Consider the following 26,876-nt stretch of genomic DNA (forward strand, 5'->3'; position numbering starts at 1 on the left):
TGACATTTGTGTCCATAAACATTTACGTTTACTCTCTCCGTAAACATGTACATGAAATTAATTGCCAGTTCTGTAACTTTTGTTAACTTCATTATCTACTGACTTCAAAACAAAACAATAACATGATTAACTAATTAGATTTAACAGGACGATAACATGATAACAGATATATCTTTCATACAGTTCATGTTTAAATACGGTTTAGGCGGTTTGTATTGGTAATAACCGAAAATATGGAATACGTATATTTCGTGTGTATATCTACTGTCATAGGAACTAACTGCTTTGATAAGTCTGGAATTTGTATTTAGATGGTTATCTCTCTTGCAATAACTCTATGTGTTTTTGAATTGAAATAACATCAACAACATAAAATTATAAAGCGTGAATAACCTTATTGCATACTTGCGCTTGCAAACATCAACTAAATAAAATGATAAAAGTGACGATATATGGTGAAGAAAATGAAAATGTGAATAAATGCAAGGGCCATAACGCCACTCTAATTACCTAACAACTAGTTTTGTAGATTCTCATTGACACTTGTTCTTAAATCTAGCTCAATATATGCATGTATGGAGACAAAAAGGGGAGGCGTGCTTTGAGGCGGACAGACATAATATGTCTGATTTTCATATGAGGCATATATAATTGGCGTTAAAGCAATATGAAATTAAAGTAAAGTAATACCATGAGAACTGAATAAAGAATACCGCATTCTTATTTCAAAAATTGTTTCAATACTGAAAAAGATGACACTGACCTTTATTTTGCTGACAAAAAGAAACACTGACATTGTGTGCACCTACAAAATTAATAGAATATTAAGATAGTTGATATAGAAATCATTGGATATATAAGCATCAAATGAGTCACGTTTTAAATTGGTGACATGGACTTTCACGTGGAAACAACTAAAATGGGATTACGACGGTTCTTAGCAACTGTAAATCATATTTAATGTAAGCAATTTCAGACGTAACAACCGAATACATGTAATCATGTAGATCGATAGAGAAAGGTATTGCTGTTCAGTAGTCATGATTCTGTCCATCAAAACAATTTTCTCCACTGTCAAAATGTGCATTATCTCCTTCGTATGCCAGTTCTATGGAAACGACACTTCCAGTTCTTTTGCTGTAAGACTTGTAGCTGAGTTCGCCACCGATCTTTTCATCATCATCAATAAATGTCCGATTATCGTAAGCATGCGCATTTCCATTTTGTAACCTTTCAATGGAATGTACACTTAAATCAAAATCTGCAGTAGATACATGATCACATTCGTCTGGTACTTGATAACTATCTGGCACCCTGGCCGCGAGATTCCCGTTCCTATCGGGATATGTGGCACCATCTTCAGTCCAAGCTTGTTCACCGCCTATCATTTCATCTACTCCTGTGATTTCTATTGAAGTTGTTCCACTATACATATTGAAAATAATATAATTATAGAATGCAAATATAACAGTTCCGACTTGGTTTATGGTCAGTATTGAAGGAAGTTTAGTATTGTATGGCCATTTCATATGCAAAGCTATACACCAGCAGTCCTTTTCAGTTACAAATCGTCTTAAAAAGATGAAAAGGCAGAGCAGGCAGTAAGATTTTACTAGCATAAAATGTTTCCAAAGGGAGTAAATTTCAGTCATGTTGTTACAATATGCGCATTCCACGACTGACAGTAAATGTATAACGGCCCTAAATGCATAATTAAAACAACTGCAAAGAAAATGGACGCTTATTATTTAAGTGAAATTATTCTCGTTTCGAAATTATCAGGCTGTACGGTAATTTATTGATCTTGTTTGGCGGGAATTTAGAACGGGGTTTTCGTGGTAATTCGGGGGTATTTAAGCGTTACACAGGTGTAATCGTCACTTGAGGCTAGAATTTTGACAGCAATACACATCAGGACCCACCCACCCTCCCTTATTTGAAGCTGAACTAAACTATTTAATGGACCATGGATATATCAGAGACTTAAAGCTTTATCGCTTTATAAAATAAGAATTATTGTGATCCGACTTTAGAATAATTAATTACGCTGTTCATTTGGATTCAAAAACATGAATAATATACATTTAGAATCATAATTTTAAATAATAGTTTCGGAAAGTTGAGTATTTTAGTTTTGAATAACACGTTTGTACGATTACTAAAAGTATGTGTTAGTTTCGTTTCAGAATATCTTAAAGAATCAAGCTTACAATCCATGCCAAAGCCTGATGGGTACAACAAGAGGAAATCCACACTATAGAAATGTTGTATTTACTCCGCGAAAAATGTAAAGATATTTGCTGTCAAAATACATAGTCTAAACCTATACTGAATCTGTTTTTTGTTCTGATAATTGAGATTAGAGAATAATTGATTTACTCACAGCTTAAGTGTGAGTAAGTGTTTTTTTTTTTAGCTTTTAAACATGTTTTATGATAGAAGAACGTTAGAGTATGTTTGTTTCTTGTTATAGCAACAGCAAAGTCCCTCAAGATTCTGGTAAAACATAATAAAACTTGTGTAATATCTACGTGATATCAGGTGCGGAAATATGACGAAAGTGATAACAGACTTATTGTTAACCTGTTTCTATTTCTCTTGATTTGGTTTTCTTCTTGTTTGATTCTGTAGGTGTATAACTGGAAAAAAACGGTTATTCATGATGATACATAAACGGACTTATTTGTTTATTGTAAATGCCCTAGTTACTTCGTTTCAGATGGAACCGGTCGTTTATGAAAGTTCTTGTATTCACGTGATATTACATTAAATAAAATAAAGAACTGAAACATAAATGATAACTTCTGTATCAAAATATTTATGAACATGTATTTACTGTTTAGAAAGTGATATTTTTTTTTTGTATTAACATGTACATAAATTTACTATTTTAAACACATGATCTTGTGACGTAGGCCTAGATTATCCAGTAAGAGGTAACACTTGTACTGCCAATGATGATGACGATGACGACGATGATGATGATGACTATGATGTTGTTTATGTTGAAAAGGGTGATGATAATGATTACGACGACGATGGCGATTGTACCCGCCGTTGTTGTTTCGATCGTTACATTACACAAGGACGTAAACTGAAGTAGATATTCATGTCCTTGCATTGCAGAATAGAACTTACCAGACCCAAAACTGCTACCAGTACTAGTACGACGATGATGACGACAATGACAGCTATGACACCACCATGTACACCATCATCTCCCGGACCTTTCTCTACAATAATCAGTTTTGAAGATTAATATTTGAATATCTACAACACTAAACATATATCTTAGTTTTCAAAACCTTCAAAAAAGTACGCTACTTTTAACATGAAAAGTTAAAATTTTTATATTTCACTGTCTTTAGAATATAGTAACAAAAAGACTTAATGCTGTTTTCTTTCCATCTGGTATCTGCTTTGAAAAATAGTAAACGTGAAGTTAACGGGAATACAATATAATACCTATTTTAGGTATTCTTTTGCAGCAAGCAGGCAGCCTGCTGGCGTTGGTCATTTTACACGATCCGCCTTGGCACACGGCCTGGCACTGTGCCAAAGTACTCACATTGAGATACTGGTGTACTGACGTGTCCAGCTTCTGATTACTGTCACAGTCATTTTCTGAAATAATGACGAGGTCGCAATTTCATACTTGGACGTTATAGCATTTTCCGTATTAAGTTATTTTCAGTCATAATTTGGGAAGTTCGGGTTTCATTCTTTCGTAACTTCTTTTACGTGTAAGGCATCCATTACTTTGCTTTTATGTTTCTACAAAATCACAAGGAATAACTATCACAACATGAATTTTAAGTGCATTGTGGTGTTCGTAAAAAGTGTCATTCTGGTCCTTTGACATAAAGGAGTCTGTTTAATCAGGTACAAATGTGTCTGTTGTCAGAAGCGGGTGCTAGAGGCGCAAGAGTATTGTACATTCCATTTCCTTTTATTTACAGACTTAGTGCAACCGATTTTACTACTAGTTTTCTTTATTACGTTCATGGTGCCCACATGGTATCACCATACACTACCACCCCACAAAAAATGGGAAAGCATAAAACATCACTGTCTATTACGCATAAACAAAATAAAAATGAAAACCGTGACAGTATACCTTCACTGCATCAGTATTCAGGAATAAAATCAACATTTCTTTTACGTTGAAGCTGTTGTTTCTTTTTTTGTGGAGGGAATGGGGGAAGCGTTGTGTACATGCGTGCGTGCGTGCTTGCGTGCGTGTGTATGGTGGGTACCATGTGTGTGGACACAAAAGCTTGATGAGAACCTGTGTACACCTGCTGCTTTTAAAGCATCTTGTCTTCTTATAGATTTTATTATTTACCAGCGTCTGAGCTGTCAATATCCCCAAAATGAAATTTTGAACATATTTGAGATACAGGCTACTTATTTATTAAGACATTGGAACCGTATTGCATTTCCGTGTGATTACGTACACTTGTGAGGTAATCCGACATTCGGAAGTAAATATAGCTCAACATGGCTTAAAATGAATTACGAGAAATATCGTAAACATAGCTGACTTTATAAAGACATCGCTGACATTGGCCGTTACCCATTACTAAAACAAACGGCCACAGAACAAATAAAATGCAAGATAACAATTTCGGAGTTGATACATTTGTATCAGATATATCATTTTTCCCAATGACATAAATTTAAAACACTTTCTTTGCCAGTTTTGAAGTAATGACATCAGTCTACGTTTGTGAACGACCTTGTAAAACAAGATTACCCACCTTGTGGAAATATAGCGCTATCAAGACAACATACATCCACGTTTAAAGCTGGATCTTCCTTCAGTTCACAAAAGGAACTTTTGATACACTGGGGAAAAGAACAAGATCCAACTTTCCGCGTATATCCATGCTCGCAAGGGCCTGTAGCAAAAAGTTAAAGGGTAATGTATACATATGTGACACTGTGAAAAGTAATGGTTTCAATGCATTTCAATATATTATCACAATTGATTTATTAAAATTTAATCTATGGTATTTTCGTATCGCTTTCTTGAACAATTTGCTAGGCAACTGTGTGATATGCTTTCGTTCCACAGAACGTTCAGTTACTCGCATAGTAACATGGGTTTTTTTATGTCTTTAATACTTTTACTACCATTAACGCCTAAGTAGTATAAGGGAAACAACCCTGAAGTGGTTGCGCAAAAGAAAAAAGTCACTTACAATTGACAGGATTAAATCCTTTAATTCCGGCAACATTAGGATGTGACGAAATGAAGTAAATTGAATGCTTCCAACACACCGCAAACGTCTTATTTACGTTTGTAGCTAGGCATTCTGTCTGGTTTACAAAGTTGCTGAAAAATGTAAAATATTCACTTTATAATGATAAGTGTAAAACAACTTATTCTTATTTACATGTTATTGACTCAGTTGCAGCGATTTCGAAGTTTTAAATTCATTAACCCATTTTCTTGCAGTCAGGACATGTCACCTAGTGTTCGACTACATTAATTCTCTCGAAATGTGACAGATGCACGGATTCAACCCTGATTTTTGAGTCCTGTTGGTTCTGTTATACATTTGGCAGAAACGTTGAGTGTAGCTTTTTTATCTTTAAAGTCAAAATGTCGCTATCAAGGAAAAGAACGTTACGCGTAATAAAAAATATAACGCTAAAATCATCTTAAATCGTGGGTTTCACTAAAATTGTTAAACGTGACTAAGTATGTACCTGCATGTACCCTGAATGTCCGGGGCAATGATACAACCTTCAAATTCCTGGTTTGTGGGCTGGTCGCCTGCAAAACACCTTTCTGAAACAGAAGCATATAGCCTATGTAGTACAACCTGCTTGAGCAGTCACTACTAGGAGCAAGTAGTGCGGATGACTCCCATTAATAGATGCCGGTTTATACAGTAACAGGGGACATACATTGTAAGACCTTGAAAATGAAGTATATTCTTAACTCCCACGGCCGCCAGCACATGTACTGTCTGGCTGTTTTATGTATGGTTTAAAAACTTAAATCCAGTGCTAGTAAGAGCACTCGAATGTTCCAGTATTAATGTATACGTAACAGAGCGCAAACGGAATGGGAAGTAAATCACCCTAAACAGGTAAAAGCTATGATCTATTTCAATCTAAAGTCACATCAACCAGACAGCTCGGACTACATCAAGCACAGACTTCACTAGTTAATAAGGAAGACAAAATTTTAGATCTCGTCAAAGTGCTATTTGTACCATTTGTAATTTACAGTTAACAAAGTCCTATTTATTGGGGTTTCCAAATCTAAAAAATTTTAAACTGATAATTATGCGTTCCAGTTTCAGTTGTAGGCCTATGTACTTACTGTTGGATGTTCACGAGTATATACAATTTCATAAAAAAATTAAGGTATGGGAGATCGTGTAGACTTTCTGCACGTATATTTTCCTTCAATATTCAAAAGTCTATAATTGAAGACACGATGCAGTTTCAAGCCACTAAATGTATATATGTAAAATATAAGTTAAAAATTACCTAGACAGCACGTGCCATCATCACGACATTCGCCTATACACGAGGAACTCGTACAATCTCCCTTTATCTTTATCGTTATATAGCTGTCACCACAATCTGTTAAAAATATTTACTACTGCGTTCATTTTTAATAGAGTTCGACTGCACAAAAAAAATAAATGTCTGTATGATATCTGTAAATACGAGCACTATATAAATCAGACACATAGTACATAGATGTTTTGTACTACTCCCGCACGATAATTTAAACGACAGCGTGTTTATATTATTGTTTGACTGCTATGGTTCTTATGCATCGTTGAACTCAAAAAAGTTGTCAAAGATACAAGTTAAGTGCATACTGTAATGTTATACAAAAGTATTTTCAGTATTGAAACGTTTTAATGAAGAAAAATCACAATTATCAAATATGTTATCATAATACATGTACAAAGAAACTAAACATTGTTATCAAAATGCCTTATATACTGTACTGTACGTACAGTAATTTTTAAGACATGCAGACGGATACAGGAAGATACCATACCTGCGTTAGGTGGCAACCAGTCTTAAACAGCCACTGTGACAATTTCCCTCAACTGGCTTATATAAGAAAATCAAAAATAGACAGTCTGTGCGAAAGTTGCGCACGAAATGTGCATCCTCAACGTCTTTTTGATGTGGGGAAGCTTACAGAACATACTTACTTTCGGCGGCAAATACTGTAGACACCAGCACCATTGACAAGAGGAACACAGTATTTGTCCACTTTTCTGTTTCTTTCACACGCATCTTTTCCTTTTGTATGTAAAACATGTCAATATGAATAACAATTTTCAATGCTGCGTTATTACAGATGGTATACAGCGAAGAGGTGCTAATCTGCACCCTGCCTCTCATGTACCCATTACAGTTATATTCGAGTCAATGGCAACAATTTAAGTTTAAAAACGCAGAAGGAAAATATAAATTAAAATATATATGTATATATTACGCCATTTTATGAACCTGCTTTTCTCCTCTCGGTCTTGTTTATTAATCATATAGTTTATGTACGAAAAAAAAATGCATTCTTATATGTAACAAAAAATGTAAACATACCTTGAATCAAGTCACTTTTTATCAATAAACTAAACAAATACGGGTTAATCATAATGAAACACCATACTGAAAATGAAAATAATGTGTGTAAACGCATGAAGGCTTTTATATTATAAAACAATGCTATCTGATTTTTAAAATCATCAAGTTACGAATGGAATAATTTCGATGTGCCGTATGGCGGCTTGATTGATTTTTGTATGAGTACTTACACGAAATATTAATTTCCAATTGTCAAAAATACAGGAGCAAGTCTTAGTCTGACATTGACGAAATGGGTACTTATTAGTTATTTAAAGTATAATGAAAATCAATCTCTACTACCAACCTTCGACAATATACTTTAATAGGTAGAGGGTTGTGTATCGCATTTTATAGAACAATGTTGATCAACCCTCTTCTGGAAACTGATGTTTAAAAACAAGTTGCTCTTATACCTTTGAATAGGTATAGGAAAAATAAGTCCTTAGCAATACAATTTAATCACCGTCTGCAGTCCGCTTCTTTTCGACAATTCATATAAATGAATTATTGTAATATGGAAACTTTCGGCAATAGTGAAAGGTGCTTTCAGACAAAACGTACTGGTACAAAAAGTCGTCTGCACCAAAATATATTTGCGTTAACAGTAAAATGTGCGAAAACGTTCGACACCGTTTCACTGGAAAATTGACTTGGTCAAAGTAAATTTTTTTAATTTTTAATTTCTTATGTTTTTACCCCCACTTCGTGAAGAGTAGTAAAATGAATATTGGTTTTGCTCCTGTCGGTTGATCGCTCTGACAGTAGACCTAATATCTGGAGAAAGCCAATGCATATAGCGTATATATACGTTAGTATGATTGCATATGATCAGTAGCTAACCTATATTGTCTTTGACGGCCAAGCCCAAAACGACTTTGGATCTGAAAAAGGTTTCAACCTAAGCGTCATAAGATCATTGCTTGTCAGAAAATAGCCCCTATCGCTAATGGGTTCTGTATGTCAAAGGTTACGTTGACAGGAAAACGGCAACTGTTTCCAATCAATTACTGATAATGCTTGAACCTACATCAATCAATTTCTGTAATTTAACCTAGTCAGCTAGATTTAGACCAAAGACGTCCATGTAACAAAGCTGACCTAACCTTTACATAAACAAATGTTCCGACCATGTTAGGAAATATGGTCTCCACAGTTTTAATAATTTTTTCCAAGAGAACTTTTGTCAGTGTCAGTGTCAGAGGATGTTGCACATTTAATTACGTCTCGTGAACAGACTCGATTTTGCTTTAACTTTGCTTGGGTGCATTCTGTACTTCCAATGGACCTTTTGACAGATTTTATTACAGACTTATTTTTTATTTTACCTCTGATGACCCAGTTTCAAACTTGATCTAGAACTCATAGACAAATATTCTGAAAAAGATCATGACGATTATGTAGAAATTTTGACTTCTAGGGCGTTAATTAATAGTCAAACTGTTAACAACGGAAGATCAAAATTGAACATAGTATTGTCGAGGTAGTTTTAGGTAACATAGTAACATAGGCATAGGAGCAGGGGGGGGCCAGCGGGGGCCAGGCCCCCCCCTCCCCAAAGCTAGGACATGGGGGGGGGGCAAACTATAGATTGCCCCCCCCCAATATTTTGGAAAAGAGATATAACTTGCAGTCTAATATAACATTTACTTAGCATCATATAATTCTTTTCAACCTGATTTCTGATTTGCATTTGGCCTTCCCTTGTATTCTGACTTGTCTCTTTTCATAGTGTTAGTACTGAAATCTGTACGCGCCATGCCAAGCATTGTTTGATTACATTTTATAAAAATAATATATCATTGAGCGCAATCACTACAGTTCCGGTTTGAGCGTCTGTAAAATCTGTGTTACTATTAAGCCTGTTTACGCATGTAAACGTTATGTATTTTTTTGTTTTTCATTGTCCATTAAAGGGAAATGATATTTCCACAACTTTATATCACAATTAGAGAAATGCAGCGCTAATTGATTGTATGTCCAGGGCTTCAACAGAAGAATGTAAAAAAATGGCACATTTAATTAGAATAATACATAATATGACTGATTAAGACAGTTCAGTGCCTAGTCGTATGTGTATTATCAGAATAACTCAATGATTGCTAAAACATAGAGGCTTGTGGCGGCCTCTGGCCCATTTGGCCCCTTTACAAGGTTTTTGAGGCTTTGTCATGAATAATGCACCGGGGATACCGGTCGAAAAGGTTTGCCCCCCCCCCCCCCCAAGTTAAACTCGCTCCTACGCCCATGAGTAAAGGCGAACATACAAAGTTTCACTAAAATTGGACAAAAAAATAACTTTAACAGAGGAGAACATAGAGACAGTTTTTCACTTAGACTTGGCCAAAATAATAACACAAAGTGTTAACGGTCCAACATTGGTTAATCATCGGTTAATATTTTACAGTAATCAGATCGATTATCGGTCATGCATTTTTTTATTAATACTTCCATCATAGTGTTTAATCGATTACAGTCAAACACAGGCCGTAATCATGATTGTTTTGTGATCATTTTAAAGTTGTTTTTAATTTTCATGCTACTTTTTTTCTAAGTAAATATTAAATGAAATAATTGGACACTTAATGTTAGTACATTGTATATTATTTAATAACCAACTGTATCCTTATTTTACACCTTTTCATGATTAAAGATGTACCACTACAGTTAAATTACTGTCTATGGCATATCACAGACATTTTTTTTTCCATTTTGATTATGTGTTGAGAACTAGTAAAATACTTATTGATACAATGACTTTATAAAATGGACAGTTTTCATGTTACAAATGTTAACATAACCCTTTAAAATTCATGGGTATTACAAGAATGTGCACTATATCAGTACACTCTAGTGTGCTATATCAGTACTCTCTAATCCATCTATTGTTATGCATAAATATTGCCCTATAATGAACATATTCTTAATATTTACTGATAAGGTGGCTGTGAACGCTACTATAAGATCAGGCAATTAATAAATTTAGGATGCATGCTTATTTTGAATTGTGATGATGAACTATGAAAACACAATTTCATGCAACCATTGCAAAACATTCATATCGGTATATATCTCACCAACCTCAAACTTAGTAATGTTATCACAATATTCAATGCATTGCTGAAATAGTAATAAAGATGTACTGATCTGTGTTCAACCTGACATTTACAGGAGAAGTAATCACAGATCATGATTACTTTCATCAAAAATAACCATAATCCACCACTTAAATTTTGCAGTAGTCATAAAGTAATTGATCATTAATTTAATCAATTACTTGAAAGGAATGTCTGTTAACAGTAAAAATGTAAATGAGGATGACCCTCAGTGGGCACAAGGAGATCACCGCAAGTATGAGGCCCTCTGGACAGCTAAAACCTAAACACAACATTAACCATGCAGCTCCAGGTGATATTCATTTAACCACAATGAAGTTGTAAAACAGATGAAAAACACATACTTGAATCACATTCATTTATAGTTTTTAAAACTCTTAATACATTTTCATCAGTTTTGAAAATGATGATAATATCTGTCATTAATTCGGATAGGATTCCCTTTAATTTCATGTTGTTTTCATCAATCCACGATCTTTTCACTGTCCACTGTCTTCACCATCTTTCCATATTTCAATGCTGTCATAATTACATGACATAAACAAACCTGTGTTTACTAAATTCAGCTTTTGTGACCCATACACATACTCATTACACTGGAAACATTTAGTAGACTCTATGCATCCCACAGGAAAAACACATGCAGGTTAATAAGTGCAATTAATGGAGCACTGTGTCACTACAAACTTCTAGTTACAAAAATACAATCCATATCGATCAACTGCATCCCCGAAAAATGGTTGCCTAGTGTAAGGCGTTACTATATGCTTCCAACAATTGATCCTAGTGTAAGGCGTTACTATATGCTTCCAACAATTGATCCTAGTGTAAGGCGTTACTATATGCTTCCAACAATTGATCCTAGTGTAAGGCGTTACTATATGCTTCCAACAATTGATGCCTAGTGTAAGGCGTTACTATATGCTTCCAACAATTGATCCATGTACCAGGGTTCAGATATTTTCCTCTACTTTTTCTATCATCCCATTGTAGACATGGGCTATCTTCCATTCCCTATTTATTTTGTTCAATGGCTCAGTGATTGTTGAAGGTTTATTCTGTTCCTTGACAGAGATTTATCCCTTTCTTTCATTCCTTGATTACTGCTTCATCCCAAGGCCCATGGATGTTACTGAAAGACAAATTCAAAGATTACTGAAAAATGAGTGAAGATGGCATCTTAGTATCAATTTTGTGGATCATGAGCATTCAACACTGTACAATAAATTAGTAAGGAAATCTCCAGTTCTACAGAATTGAAGCAAAGCGTCAGTGACTTTCCATATCAAGTGGTCTCTAAAAACTTTTACAAATGTATCACATATCTATCAAGTTTCAAAAATAGACTGGCTGCTGTTAAAACCCAATTCTTTGTACAGCACTTCACAAACTAACCAATCCACCTCTTCCTATGAAAGTGTAGAACAGTATCAGATCTTATCCAGCAAGTCTTTAAATGTTTTATATTTTACCTGTTACCCTTGCTTTAGTATGAATATGAATTTTAATATTCATGTTTGGTTCATCTGAAAAGCAGTTATTTTTCTATATATGTCATCATTTTTGTATTTTTGTACTGCATTCTGTAAAGCATTTCTGAACAAGTATGGTACATATAGTGATTGTTATGTATGGTCCAATAATCATTATGATAAAGTGTATCTTTAACAGAGCAAAACTTACTTTTTGTATGGTTGTATGGTGATCAGCCAGGCTGGACATATAAATGTGATAAAGATTACAGCTATAAACAACAAGATGGCTGCCGTCAGTGATACACAGAACAAGCTTCCCAGAGTCAACAAGGTCAGCACTGTTGTCATGGCAACATGAGATGATGGCATATGTTGCTAAAAAGATAATACATATAGACAATGAACATATTTTGAGATTGTTTTAACTGAAACTTTTTCACAAAATTGCAAACTCACCTGACCTAGACTATTTGACCTTGAAAATATGTATGGCACATAGAATCATAAATGGTTACAACTGTGTTGAGTATAAAAAACAAGACGGCCATGATGGCCCTATATCGCTCACCTGAGTACCATTGCTCTTAATGATAAGATCAAGTTTTGACATAGATCACATGGGCATACACATTAAATATCATCAGGATAAATATTTTCTTGTAACTGTCCCTTTTAACCTAAGGGTCACATACTAGTCAGGGCCAATCTCCATATCAAGTTTGAGGGCCCTTGGCTCAAACGCTGCATTTTTGTACTAGCATAACTATTTCTTGCCCTGGAAGACTTAAATAACATTTAAAACCAATCATTAGAAGCTGCCGAGGTATATTCATTCACATAAAATAAAGGGAGGTAATTTGTCATAAATTCAGTCAAAGGTTATCTACCCTGATTGTCCAGGTCAATCTGATGGTATAAATGACATTTCAAATCAGTATCTTCATTGGTTACTGAGATACACCCATTTTGATTTGAAACAAAGGGAGGCAATTTTACATAAAATCAGTCCATAGTTATCTACCCTGATTGTCTCAGTCCAACTAATGACAATAATGAAATTTCAAATGAGTCCTATAAATACTTACTGAGATAAATCCACTTTTATTAAAATCAGGGGAGGTAATCATGCACTGGTATATGCATGTAGAAGATACAGAGTACAAGCCTTTAACAACAATATATTAGAGAGGTATTCATATCAATTAACATTCAATCAAGAGTTATCTAACATGACTATTTCTTACCACGGAAGACATAAATAACGTTTCAAACCAATCTCATTAGAAGCTGCTAGGTATATTCATTTACATAAAAATAAAGGGAGGTAATTTGTCATAAATTCAGTCAATATGTATCTTCACTGATTGAACAAGTCAATCTGATGGCATAAATGAAAGGGGGGGTCGCAGTTAGGTGTCTGCGCAAAATGTTTTTTGATTTCCTCTATATTTTATGACAATATACCTACATGTATTAAGTTTCATTTACAAGTGTTACTGTTATCAGTTTTGACTTACTTTTATAGAAATTCACATTTAAAGTGGGTGGGGTAATTTGACATGTAACCAGCCAGGAACACAATCTCCGCCGCGTTTTTAAAAATGGTTCAAACTTTTTACCTGGAACTTTCGTGATAAAATAACTATGCAATGGACATTTACACAACATGTTGCGTTTTAAATTGTCTTGAATACTTTTTTCAGCACAGAGCCACAAAGTGGCCTAATCAAATTTACTGATTTTCAATGGACGAACTTCACCAAAAATCTAAACGTTTTTTATTAGTTGAGATGTTTAGGTGTTATTTTCAGCAGATATTGTAAGCTAAATAAACATTAAAATGACAATATATCAGTACACTCTGATTAATATTGGAAGAGTGGTACACTCTCAAACTAGGGAAAAGTGGATAGGGTAAATAAACATGCAAAGCTAAACATTCGAAGCAACACAACTATAGGAATAATAATTTTGCAGTTCAAGAAATGGCCTCAGATAATCTACTTCTATCTTAATTATGCCCGTATGAGTGGTGGAGGCATATAGATTTGGTCTTGTCCGTGCATCCGTGTGTCTGAGCGTCCGTCCGTCGCCCGAAGTTTTTGACGCACCTAGCTCAAAAAGTATTTGATATAAATTGATGAAAAATTGCAAGAATTTTTATCGTGATATGTACTTGCGAACCTTTTATTTTTTGTCTGGCTCCGCCCCTTCTTTCCAGAATTATGGCCCCTGACATAGTCAAAAACACATATTTTCACCTTGTGACATGCCTAGCTCAGAAAGTATTTGATATAGATTGATGAAACCTTGCATGAATTTTAACCATGATATGAACTTGCGCAACTTTTATTTTTCTACGGTCTCTTCACCCTTTTTCCAGAGTTTTGGCCCCTGAAATAGTCAAAAATGCACATTTTCACATTGTGATGTGGATAGCGCAAAAAGTATTTCATATAAATTGGTGAAACCTTGCATGAATCATTATTGTGATATGAACTTGAGCATCTCCTATTTTTCGCCTGACTCTGCCCCCTATTTCTAGAGTTATGGCCCCTGAAATAGTCAAAAATGCACATTTTCACCTTGTTGTGCGCCTAGCTCAGAAAGTATTATATATAAATTGATGAAACCATGCATGAGTCTTTATCATGATATGAACTTGTGAACCTCCTATTTGTCGTCTGGCTCCTATTTCCAGAGTTATAGCCCCTGAAATGGTTCAAAATGCACATTTTTATCTAATGACGTGCCTAGCTCAAAAAGTTTGATGTAAATTCATGAAGCACTGCATGAGTCTTGATTATGATGTGACCTTGCACGCTTGGCATTCTTCTTGAGAACCTTAGCGCTTATTACAGAGTTATTGCCCTTAAAATAGCCAAAATAGTGGATGTTTTGTTTGTGATGCTCATAGTTCAAGAGGTATATGGCCTAGAATGATAAATCCTTTGTATAAAATGTTTGTTGAGGCTATATCCCCTTAAAACTGCAAACATGAATCATTGAATTATTGCCCCTTATTTTTGACAAATGTACAAGTGGGGGCACACCATGTGTCCTACAGACACATTCTATATCAAATACTTTCTGAGCTAGGCGTGTCACAAGGTGAAAATCTGTGTTTTTGACTATGTCAGGGGCCATAACTCTGGAAAGAAGGGGCGGAGCCAGACAAAAAATAGAAGGTACGCAAGTACATATCACGATAAAGACTCATGCAATTTTTCATCAATTTATATCAAATACTTTTTGAGGTAGATGCGTCAAGAACTTCGTGCGACGGACGGACGATCACATGCACGGACAAGACCAAATCTATATGCCCCTACCACTCATAGAGGCATAATTAAGGTAGTTCTGCACGTTTGGATCTAAATTATTTCTACAATGTACAATTTGATTAAACACTGATTTTTCAAAACTTCAGAATATACCTAAAAAATTAAGCAAATAGAAAAGATAGGGTCGTGTGCTTGATTTTTTGCTAGACTGATTTGAAAAATAGGGACCTCACGCAATATTTCATAATGGCAGTCTATGGGAAAATCATAACTTTCATAACTTTTTCGCGAATAGAATTTTTTCTACAATGTAGATTTTGGTGAAACTTCTCACAGTTGTAAATAAAGACTTGGCCTATAATTTGATGAAATAAAATATATAGGTCCGTGTGCTTATTTTTGAGATATTTGACCATGATTAAAGTAAACCGGACATTTCACGCTAGTTTTAAGACGTTATTTTGAATTATTTAACGAGTGATATGTTTTAATATCATATTTTGACTTTACAATATAGCAACAGTGCCATTGTAATAAATTTACTCACAGGTTGCAATTAATTCATAAAATGATTTTCTGTTCCGTACGCCGAATCCAGTCTTTATTCTACGTTTTCAGGAAAAATGGCGTTACGCCATCACTTCCGGTTTATCAAACGTGCAGAACTACCTTAAGATAGTAGTAGATAATCTGAGGCCATTTCTTGAACTGCAAAATTATTATTCCTATAGTTGTGTTGCTTCGAATGTTTAGCTTCGCATGTTTATTTACCCCACCCACTTTTCCCTAGTTTGAGAGTGTACCACTCTTCCAATATTAATCAGAGTGTACTGATATATTGTCATTTTAATGTTTATTTAGCTTACAATATCTGCTGAAAATAACACTTAAATTTATGAACTAATAAAAAATGTTTTAGATTTTTGGTGAAGTTCGTCCATTGAAAATCAGTAAATTTGATTAGGCCACTTTGTGGCTCTGTGTTGAAAAAAGTATTCAAGACAATTTAAAACGCAACATGTTGTGTAAATGTCCATTGCATAGTTATTTTATCACGAAAGTTCCAGGTAAAAAGTTTGAACCATTTTTAAAAACGCGGCGGAGATTGTGTTCCTGGCTGGTTACATGTCAAATTACCCCACCCACTTTAAATGTGAATTTCTATAAAATTAAGTAAAAACTGATAACAGTAACACTTGTGAATTAAACTTAATACCTGTAGGTGTATTGTCATAAAATATAAAGAAAATCAAAAAACATTTTGCGCAGACACCTAACTGCGACCCCCCCTTTCAGATCAGTATCTTCATTAGTTACAGAAATATACCCATTTTAATTTGAAATAAAGGGAGGTAATTTGACATAAAATCAGTCCACAGTTATCTACCCTGACTGTCTCAGTCCAACTAATGACAATAATGAAATTTCAAATGAGTCCCATAAGTACTTACTGATATAAATCCATTTTGATTAAAATCAGGGGAGGTAATCAGATATAAAATGACTCCGAAACCTATGATTGGTTCTGACAGCTTCATCAGTGAATCTAAGATTTATTGTTGTTGAAGATATTTTGCAGGTTTGTATCAAATAAAACCATAAATGAAGTCTCTATATGGCTGTAAAAGCCAAAATAGCAAATTTTGGACCTTTAAGGGGACATAACTCTGGAATCCATGAAGGGATCTGGCCAGTTTTCGAAAGGAATCCAGATGTTATGCCAATACAAGTTGTGTGCAAGTTTAATTAAAGTTTATTGCAAAATGTTGTCTCTCTCGTGTTCACAAGCCAAAAATAGCAAATTTTGGCCCTTTAAGGGCCCATAACTCTAGAACCCATGATGGGATTAGGCCAGTTTTCGAAAGGAATCGAGATATTATGCCAATACAAGTTGTGTGCAAGTTTAATTAAAGTTAATTGCAAAATGTGGTCTCTATCATGTTCACAAGCCAAAAATGGCAAATTTTGGCCGTTTAAGGGGCCATAACTCTGGAACCCATGATGGGATCTGGCCAGTTTTCGAAAGGAACCGAGATATTATGCCCACACAAGTTGTGTGCAAGTTTGATTAGAATCAAATACAAAATGTGGTCTCTATCATGTTCACAAGGAAATTGTGAATGGACGGACGGACGAAGGGCGCTCACAAAAGCTCCCCCTGTCATTATGTGACAGGTGAGCTAACAAAACAGGTCAAGTGCCCCAATTTGAATAAATCTGAAAGAGGACCTGATGCTATGGACCAAGTTTAATGAAGATCTACTAAGCAGTTCAAGGGAAAAAAGTTATCTGAAGATGTTTCTATTTCTAGCTTTAGTGGCCAATTAAATGGGCCAAGCAACCCCATTTGAAGAGATTTAACAGATCAGTTTACAACAATACTACAGACCAAGTTTGATGAAGATCCATCAAGTGCTTCAGAAAAAGAGGTTGTTTAAAAGAGTTTCTTTTTCTAGCTGTACTTGCCCCAAACAATGGGCTAAGTCATTTGAACAAAATCAAGCAGTTCATGAGCAGTTATTTAAAGGTACTTCTATTTTCAGTGCTAGAGGCCCATTAAAGGGGCCAAGTGCAATATTTGAATAAATTTGGGAAAAGACCAGATAATGATGCTACAGGCCAAGTTTGATGAAGATCCATCATGCAGTTCATGAGGAAAAGTTGTCTTTTTTTTCTGTATTTAGCTCTAGCATCCCCTAAAAGGGTCAAGCAAAACCATTAGAAAAAACTTGAGAGAGGACGTAGCTAAGATGTTACATACCAAGTTTGGTGTAATTCTGACATGTAGTTTCAGAGATGTTTATGTAAATGCAGGATGATGGGTGATGGATGCCGCACCATCAACCTGTATTTATAGCTCACCTCAAGCCTTTGGTTCAAGGAAATTTTTCCACTGTTTTCATATAATTATTACCAGACTTAAATTCCCATCACTGCATCATCAAGTGTAAACTTTCATTTCAAAAATATATTTCTGCTTTTAACAGATTATTTCTATGGACTGTTACAAGTACACAAAACAATTACAAACCTTCATATTCTTCTTTTAATCCAGGTTTAAATTAAATTTGTAAAAGCATTTTAAGCTTCAAATCATTTTTGTCTTTCAATGAAAGACAGACTACCGGTATTAAATTTGTACTGAGAAATATGCACAAGTTCTGCAGTAGAACTACTTTGTGACTTTATGAGAGTCAAACCTTTCTGTTGAAGAATAAGTGTATATTTCTTAACATAAATCTAACATAAGTCTTTTTATTACATATGCATCTACACTAAATATATTCTTGAGCTTGAGTGAAATTGAACATATATTGCTGTAAATGAATATTTTAACATGACAACACATAAAAATGATGTAACAAATTAAACTAACAAATGATGTCAGTCATCTGAAATAAAATTTGCTCGTCAGTATGAAAAAATACTGATGAATCAAGTCATATTGTAAGTACGTAGAGATCAAATATGCACATGTAAAAATACAGTTTATACACACGTTATCCTTGATCAAGAGGAAGGTACTTTATTCTACTCAAATTTAATTAGGCATATTATTTACACTCACAGGCCCATATCAAACAGTGCAACTGCTATTTTACATAAATTTCTACTTGTTTCCACACTGAATTTGTTAAACAATGTCTCTCATTTTGATAAATATCCACAACAGTCCATGGTCATCTCTAACTTAAATGTTAAGTTAAAGCAATTTCTAATGAATAGTACTGAAATATTTTACCCTTAGATTTCTTCTCAAAGCTGGCCATAGAGCAAACAGTTCAACAGCGAAAGTAACAGTGGCAAATGAATGGTGACTGGTGTGTAGACGGGAGGCGAGACAAACTGAGGCAAACAACCCTGCATTCAATGATAACACTCCAGATACCCTGTAAAAACACATAATTACTGGCAATAAGATGTATATCAAAAGTGAAAGTAGATCTAAAATCTTCTATATTTCTACAAAGGTGTAGGAGCTGGGGCAGCAGGGGCGGCACCCGCCGCCCCAATATTTCGAGGAGCTAGAAAATATAATTGAAAATAAATACAGCGGTCTTCCATTTATCATGAAGTGCATCAGCGACTGATATGTACACAGAATTTTGTCATATCGCTGACACCTTTCTAGATCACCTTGGTGACAGGGTATTGTACAAAATAGATAACCCGCAATGACCAAGGTCCCTGTACTTTCACGCCCCACAGAATCGGATTATATAACTTTCTCATTTAACAAGGAGATGTTGGAGGACAGAGATGCTCAGCTATTCAAAAGCCTTGTTACAAAAGAAATTGAAATGATTCAAAACCAAAAGTCAAGAAAGATATACAACTTTGTGAAAAAGCAAAAAAGAGATACAGAACATGTACAATGCAGGTCAAATTTTTACTTATGTGTTAACATCTATCAGTATTGAAAAGGACAGCTTTTTCATAAGTTTCAAATTAAATTGAAAACAGAAGCTTCAGGTTTGCAGGCAAATGCACTTACGCTACAGATGGTTTGAAATAGAAGAGAGCAGACAGTTTCCATTTATTTAAAAAATAATATATCCTAAACAGTGATTTGTCATTGAATATAATCACTGTTTTGACATCAGATGCAAAGGAAATATATCACAAGAGCACAATCATGGAAAAATCCCTGTTTGAGATATATTATTTTGATTCTAACATGATATCAAGAATAGTTATTTACATCCTTGAAGACATCCACCTTATAATGGCCTCTTTTTTATGTGGTTTTCTTTTCCTGTGCACTGCTGTCTGTTTGATGCCCATAATTGTGATGTACAGTTATTTTGTTGCACAGTATTGTGTGTGCGTGTGTGCGTGCGTGTGTGTGTGTGTGTGTTCAGGTTTAATGTCTTTTTCAACAATTTTTCAGTCATATAAACAATGGTGTCTACTTGTAGCAGTGAGCACAATGCCCAGCTTTATAGGGTTGCCTCACTGGAATATCATGCCGTAGAAACGTGACATGATACCCCACCCAGTCACATTATACCGACACCAGGCTGACCAGACCTTTTCTATCCTCTTAATGCTGAGCGCCAAGCGAGGAAGCTACTAGTACCATTTTTTATGTCATTGGTATGACACGGCCAGGGATCAAACCCACAACTTCCCGTACTCCAAGCGGGCGCTCTGCCACTAGGATACCAAGGTGGTTTGTTGCACAGTAACACACAGTTTCAGTCTTCAATGTTTAACCAGAAAAATTAATCATCTCTTCTTAGAATCTTAGTTACCGTAGATCAGTAGATCAATTACTAAAGTCATTAAACCTAGTGAAATATTGTCCAACAATCCGTCAAACTGCTTACATTTCTGCATCTGCTCCGTAGTCATGGAAACACAGGTTGGCTAGCAACATAACAGTTGTCATGGCATATATTGTATCAGTTGCTATGGTTTCTGTCAGTGACACAAGTACTGGAGACAAACAGTAACTGAAGCCGGCAAATATCATAACTGTTTTCAGGTCATCTTTAACTACAGAAGAAAAGTGAAACAAAAGCCAGTATAAATAATGCAATTATATGTATACAAATTTAATAGATAAAATTATATACAATAAATAAAATATTAATGAGCAAATTTCTAGAGAAAAATCATTATATTTCATCTTGGTCACAAACTTGAACTGAAATAATTTAACTTTTTTCTAGGAATGAGTAAAAGAAATCCTACTTTTTACAAATCATGATGGAAACCTTTCAAACCACATGCAACAATAATCTGATGATGATAAACTATAGCTCTTACAGTTTTTTTGTTTTTTTTTTTCTGAAAAAGTGGACCTAAACAAAAATCTTAACTTAACACTTATGATGATGATTAAGTGACTAAAGTACCTCACAGATCTTTTTTTTAATCAGACAAGTTGAAAATTGCAACATATAATACTCTTCATAACATTATATAATATTTTCTATCATCAAATTCATATCATACAATGAAGGTGTAATAACTGAAAATCATAACACACAAGTTGCTGCAATGTAACAAAGTTCAACTTACAGGTTCTTTTGGTTTGCGTGCTGTGTTGTAACAGACAATTGATGAGGTAACCAAGGAGAGTAAGTCCACCTGATATATACACAAGCGTCTCTGCTGCCAACACTTTTGCATCCATGAAAATGAACACCATCACAAATATACATACACTGAAATAAGGAATATATAATAAGATCTGACAGTTATAAAGTCAAATAATATTTTATTCAACTTTAAAATTACCTTACAGTGAGACATAATGGTACAAATTCATTTCCCAAATGAACTTCAAAGTAATTTTCAAAAACTTTCATAGATTTTTTTAAACTCTACTGCTTGAAATTTTTCATATTTTACTTTATCTAACTCATTTTTTATCATAAATCTCACTGTCAAATGGAATGGAAATAATTATATGAGCAATGTAAGCTTTTGTGGAATAGTGTCTTATAATAGGGCTATTTCTCCAGGTACAGCAAAGGCACCTTTCCCTTAGAAACCTAGTATTTCTTTCTATCTAAAATTTGTTTTACATTATATTTATCTCCTATGTCCAAATACCAAGTTATTTACCCATACCCCCAAAGTAACAAGGGCAGACCATCAAGAAGTTTGAAGTAGATAGCCTTAATATATATAAACTATGTAAAAAGAGATGTTAGTTAAAATGCTGAACTTTTCTTTAAAGCAGTTTTTAATTTACAATAGCAAAAATATGCATTGTAATATCAGTACCAGTACACATACAATATATTCTTGTAAGTGAAAAACAAAATCAATGAAAAAGGTAAATGAAATACCTCTGTTTTTGACATTAAAATTTGTTGATAAAGATAAATTATGGGAGCAACTGTAATTTGTGAGATTTTACAAGTTTGTGGTCCTTCAGGTAAATAGGAAAAAAATAGCTAGTGCCTACCCCTCATATCATATCAATATATTGATGTAATAATGTCAGTATCACTTTTGACATCTGATATATCAGTACAAAATTTTCACTGAATGACAGCCTTAGTTTTTATCTTGAAAGAGATTATTCTGAGAGCTGTAAATGTCTACACTTATAAAAATTGAAGCTTTTAAACCTTTAGCCTGCTGGGTGCAAGTGATTCTGCCTTTGCGACCAGTACAGACCAAGATCAGCCTGCATGTCTGTGCAAGCTGATCATGGTCTACACTGTTCGCTACTCAGTCAGTAAATTTTCAGTAAAAACCCCTGAATAATAATTGTACTGCCTAAACTGAATGATGGACCAGTCCCTGGTAGAAATTTAGCAGGGTAAAGGTTAAAAACTGTCCATGTATTTGAAAAAGTTCAGACAAAACGTATACTTTACTAAATAAGACTCACCTACAAAGCTGCTGGGTGACTACACCAGACTCTTTAACAACACGCCAATATTCATAATTTCTTGTGTGTACTGAAACAGAATTTCATAAATTATATCTTCAAAAGATAACTATATTGCAAGTTGAAGCATTTTTATATTGCCTGCATTTCTAGAACAAAAGCTGTCTGTTGACAGTGCACTCGTCTATTCGAAGAATTGATGGAAGTATGGGGTCAAAATATTACCAGAGATTTTCAGACAAAAGAAAAATAATGGATAAGACAAACAATGTACCTGTATTTGTGGATTTGGATAAGTCTTGCACTGTATGGCAATATGTGACCATGATGGTAAGCAAGTGTTCAAAGTTTCAAAGCCATATATCAAACAGTTTAGACAAAATATGGAATGGTATGCGAAAAAAAAAAAGGGCCATAACTAAGCTAAAGTCCTTGTCCTAGTTATGTAGTCTTGCCTACATATTATGTAGACTATGCTTGTAAACAAGTGGTCAAAGTTCCAAAGCCATATGACATACAGGTTAGGCAAAATATGGACAGGTATGAAAAATCTGACTGATTTACAAGTACAAAAGGGACCATAATTCATCCAAAATAGTTGATAGAGTTATGTACTCTTAAATACAAATGGAGATCATGACGATAAACAAATATTCAAAGTTTCAAAGCCATATGTCAGATAGTTTTGGCAAAGCGCTGATTTGTACAAAAACTGAACCAATTTCCAGTCCAAAAAAGGGTTATAATTCAGCCAAAATAGTTGACAGAGCTATGTACTTGCCTACAGATGGAAATCATGATGATAAGGAAGTGTTCAAAGTTTCAAAGCCACATGTCAAATAGTTTTGACAGAATGTGTACGAACTTGTACGAAAACTGAACCAATTTCCAAGAACAAAAAGGGCCTAAATTTAGCCAAAATAGTTGACAGAGTTATGTACTCTTGCCTGAGGATGGAAATCATGATGATAAACAAATGTTCAAAGTTTCAAAAGCCATATGACAAACAGGTTAGGCAAAATATGGACTAGTATGAAAAATTTAACTGATTTCCAAGTCCATAAAGGGCCATAATTTAGCCAAAATAGTTGACTGAGTTATGTACTACTGCCTACAGATAGAGACTGTTACAATAAACAACAGTACTGATAAAAGTTTCAAAGCCATAGGTCAAACACTTTACACAAAATATGAATTGGTACGGAAAACTTAACCAAGATATGTAAGTTAAAAGGGGCCATAATTTAGACACAATCCTTGATGGAGTTATGAACTCTTGCCTAAAACTGGACATGGTGATGGTACACAAGCATGGAAAGTTTCAAAGCTTTATCTAAAAAGGTTTTGTCAAAATGCAGACTGGTACGAAAAACCTGACCAAGGTGTGACGCCGACACCAATGCCATGGTGAGTAGGATAGTTTACTTATTCTTCAAACAGTCAAGCTAAAAATGCAATCGCTTCAATGCACTAAGTATTTGCTTGAGATGTTGTGCTTTCCAATGACAGCTATCTAGCACTGGTATGTGGCGCTGCATGAAATGCTCCTACAGTGACATAATAAAGAGCAAAAACAAATCACTGATACAGATTAGTTAAGGTAACTTTCTTCGAGTAATAGTAGCTGTGAAATGGCTTAATGCTCATGATGTGACATATCTTAAGTTGCACAAAACTATACACACCAGAAAATTTTCTATTTGGAAATCAGTAAATCATCATTCTGTTAACAATCATGTCTGTGGACTGAATTATGCTGATTTTTAAGACCTGTTGCTTGTGACTAAGGATGGACCATCAGCAGAGGTAACTAGTGTCACTGATTGGGACTAATGAACTGGGGTTGATTCACGCAACACTGGGCTATCCCGATCACTTGTCTAAATAATAGGATGTTTCAGGACAGCGTGATAACTTTTGACTGTCACTGTTCTGTCACATCCAAACTTATTCTACGTATTTCTGTTAGAAAATCTATCTATCTATCTTTTCATACTGCTTAAGCCCCTTTTGGGTAAACTAGCAGATGCGTGTCAAGTGCAAGAATAAAAGTAGTTTAAAAGCATTGAAAGAAGACTTCAAAGTAAAATAGTGAGAATAAAATAAAAGCAGGATAGTGTTAAAGTGATAATGCAAGGTGAAGGTATTAATAGGTTAAAAACTGGTAAAAAACAACTGTTTCCGGTACTCAAGGGCAGTTTGAAATGAAAGAGGGGCTATGCTTAAACCCCTCTCTCAAATGAAATCAGCTGAGAAAGTTTTATGGTATATGTACGATGTATATGTTATGATTACATCTCTGATAATGAATTTATGTTTACATTAAAGCATGAAATAGCCTCACTGACCCCTTTAGAACTTGTATTTCATAACGCATGAATAAACATCACAAAAATTAATATGGAGGTAGACGATTCAAAACCAGTTGAAAAAAAAACAACTAAATTTTCAATGTAGGGTGTCTCCCGCTTCTAGGGAGGCTTTGCCTCCCAGACCCCAAGGGCGGTCAGCTGCCCTTGGAACCAAATCACACTAGTGGCCTTTGTAGAGCCATGACAGCTTAGACAAGCTTACTGTCGCTGCGTGGCTGCTTTTTTAATTTCTGACTTCTGCAGCCACTGGGACGTTACAGTTTGACCGTCACAATGTCACGTAATAAACTCCGGTGACAAGGAATAGTAAACAACACTTTGAAAGTCAACAGTTTTTATTTAAAGTTCAACCCAGGTTCTTATGGAAAAGTGAGACGCACTGACAATGATAGCTAACGCATAACTAATAGAGTCTATTCAGTTCGGTTCCACATGCCGTCTTCTTCGCTTTTCTGGTTAATCCGGGTTATATAGGAAAAATACCCAAGAGCATTATTGGTAATTAGCTATCATGTCCGAGCGTTATTACAAATATGGTGATACGACATTCTGCGGACTGCTGAATCTGCAATGTATAATGGAAATATGCCAGCGTCCAGTTGGCTACTTGTATGCCTGGTACAGAGAAGAACTGTACTCTGTTAACCTTAGGATAAGCAATATACGATTATACATGTGTATGAAACAGAGAGAACAATATTTCGGAGAAGCAATATTTTAGAATACTGAACTGTTTCTATAATACTTTATAACTATGTCCTGAACGGCCATTACATTACAATTTCCTTTCTTTCTTCTCTTTAAAATAAAATAATAATTTATGTATGAACATGTCATAATTAATAAAGTAACAGGCCATTACATTACAACAATATAAATCCCGTAGATGTAGATGTATAAAACATACTGTATGCTATACGTCGGATTAAGTTCGACTACTTGACAGCTATGCTTTCAACTATCAAAATTACCCAAAGCCTTAACGCTTGGTTAAAAAAAAAGATCAATATTTTACAATTCTTTTTCAACTCGTCTAAGAATGTGTCATCCACATAATGGTCTGGAAATCCTTGGTCTTCGTACAAGATTTTCTTCCACTTCTTCATACTGGTACATCCACCATCGCGGTGTCATGTGACCAAACATTGACTGAGCATAGGTGGGTTCTATTTCTTCCAAGTCAATTACAAAGTTTAATAGGTTCCTGTAATAAGCGCCTACCTGTCAGATCAAGTACAAAATAAACGGTACGCCTATAGTGCGCAATGGAAGTAAAGTGCGCAATGGTGCGAAATGTAAGTAAAGTGCGCAATGGAGTCAATTTTTTTATTGCGTCGATTATTGGGTAAACTTGCTGGCTATAGTTAATGGAAACGTTCCAAGAAATGAAAATGGCACACAAGCAGCATATATTTGTGCTAATTCAAATTGTGTGCAATGGAGGTGAAGTGCGCTAAGAACCTTTTTAGGAGCGATGTTCAAATATTTAGAAAATACTCATAGTTGTATGTTTAAAATTGTTTGAAAGATTTTATTTACTCTCGGTAAATGCTATTGCAATAAAATGATAGATGTATCATAATTATAATTATATCTATCATTAATAATAACCCTTATAATTCAATCAATTTTATTGTATAGTCGTTGTATACGAACGATTATTATTT

The 26,876-nt window shown here is 34.7% G+C and overlaps 2 protein-coding genes across 3 annotated transcripts; both read right to left on the reverse strand.

Annotated features, from left to right (window-relative positions):
• Nucleotides 1-123: 123 nt before the first annotated feature.
• Nucleotides 124-9,064, reverse strand: LOC123546067 (uncharacterized). Of its 2 annotated transcripts, XM_045332258.2 has the most exons (10): nt 7,588-9,064; nt 7,194-7,284; nt 6,508-6,603; nt 5,716-5,797; nt 5,205-5,338; nt 4,761-4,901; nt 3,466-3,624; nt 3,139-3,233; nt 2,584-2,639; nt 124-1,425 (listed from the first exon to the last, which is right to left on the reverse strand). In XM_045332258.2, the coding sequence occupies exons 2-10, from the start codon at nt 7,276-7,278 to the stop codon at nt 1,032-1,034; spliced, it is 1,242 nt and encodes a 413-aa protein (XP_045188193.2). In that variant the 5' UTR covers nt 7,279-7,284; nt 7,588-9,064; the 3' UTR covers nt 124-1,031. The 2 variants fall into 2 exon arrangements, with proteins under 2 accessions (XP_045188193.2, XP_053380491.1); XM_053524516.1 differs by lacking the exon at nt 7,588-9,064 and having other exon boundaries at nt 7,194-7,535.
• A 1,132-nt stretch (nt 9,065-10,196) lies between these two features.
• Nucleotides 10,197-26,383, reverse strand: LOC123546077 (phosphatidylinositol N-acetylglucosaminyltransferase subunit C-like). Its single transcript, XM_045332268.2, has 7 exons — nt 26,225-26,383; nt 22,838-22,907; nt 21,511-21,656; nt 20,814-20,982; nt 19,226-19,373; nt 12,408-12,574; nt 10,197-11,856 (listed from the first exon to the last, which is right to left on the reverse strand). The coding sequence occupies exons 1-7, from the start codon at nt 26,313-26,315 to the stop codon at nt 11,814-11,816; spliced, it is 834 nt and encodes a 277-aa protein (XP_045188203.2). The 5' UTR covers nt 26,316-26,383; the 3' UTR covers nt 10,197-11,813.
• Nucleotides 26,384-26,876: the final 493 nt, after the last annotated feature.

This window comes from Mercenaria mercenaria, chromosome 15, assembly GCF_021730395.1.
Source record: "Mercenaria mercenaria strain notata chromosome 15, MADL_Memer_1, whole genome shotgun sequence".
NCBI classification, from domain to species: Eukaryota; Metazoa; Mollusca; class Bivalvia; order Venerida; family Veneridae; genus Mercenaria; species Mercenaria mercenaria.

Excerpts from the sequence above, each read along its gene's own strand:
- LOC123546077 (XM_045332268.2), bottom strand. The coding sequence starts at position 26,315 with ATGAAGAAGTGGAAGAAAATCTTGTACGAAGACCAAGGATTTCCAGAC. Across the intron at positions 22,908-26,224 it reads AGACGAGTTGAAAAAGAATT|TACACACAAGAAATTATGAA; the intron begins GTAAAATATTGA and ends ATTCTGTTTCAG. Across the intron at positions 20,983-21,510 it reads CACGCAAACCAAAAGAACCT|TTAAAGATGACCTGAAAACA; the intron begins GTAAGTTGAACT and ends TTTCTTCTGTAG.
- LOC123546067 (XM_053524516.1), bottom strand. The coding sequence starts at position 7,386 with ATGAGAGGCAGGGTGCAGATTAGCACCTCTTCGCTGTATACCATCTGT. Across the intron at positions 6,604-7,193 it reads TACAGTATTTGCCGCCGAAA|ATTGTGGTGACAGCTATATA; the intron begins GTAAGTATGTTC and ends TATTTTTAACAG. Across the intron at positions 2,640-3,138 it reads TGGTAGCAGTTTTGGGTCTG|TTATACACCTACAGAATCAA; the intron begins GTAAGTTCTATT and ends GTTTTTTTCCAG.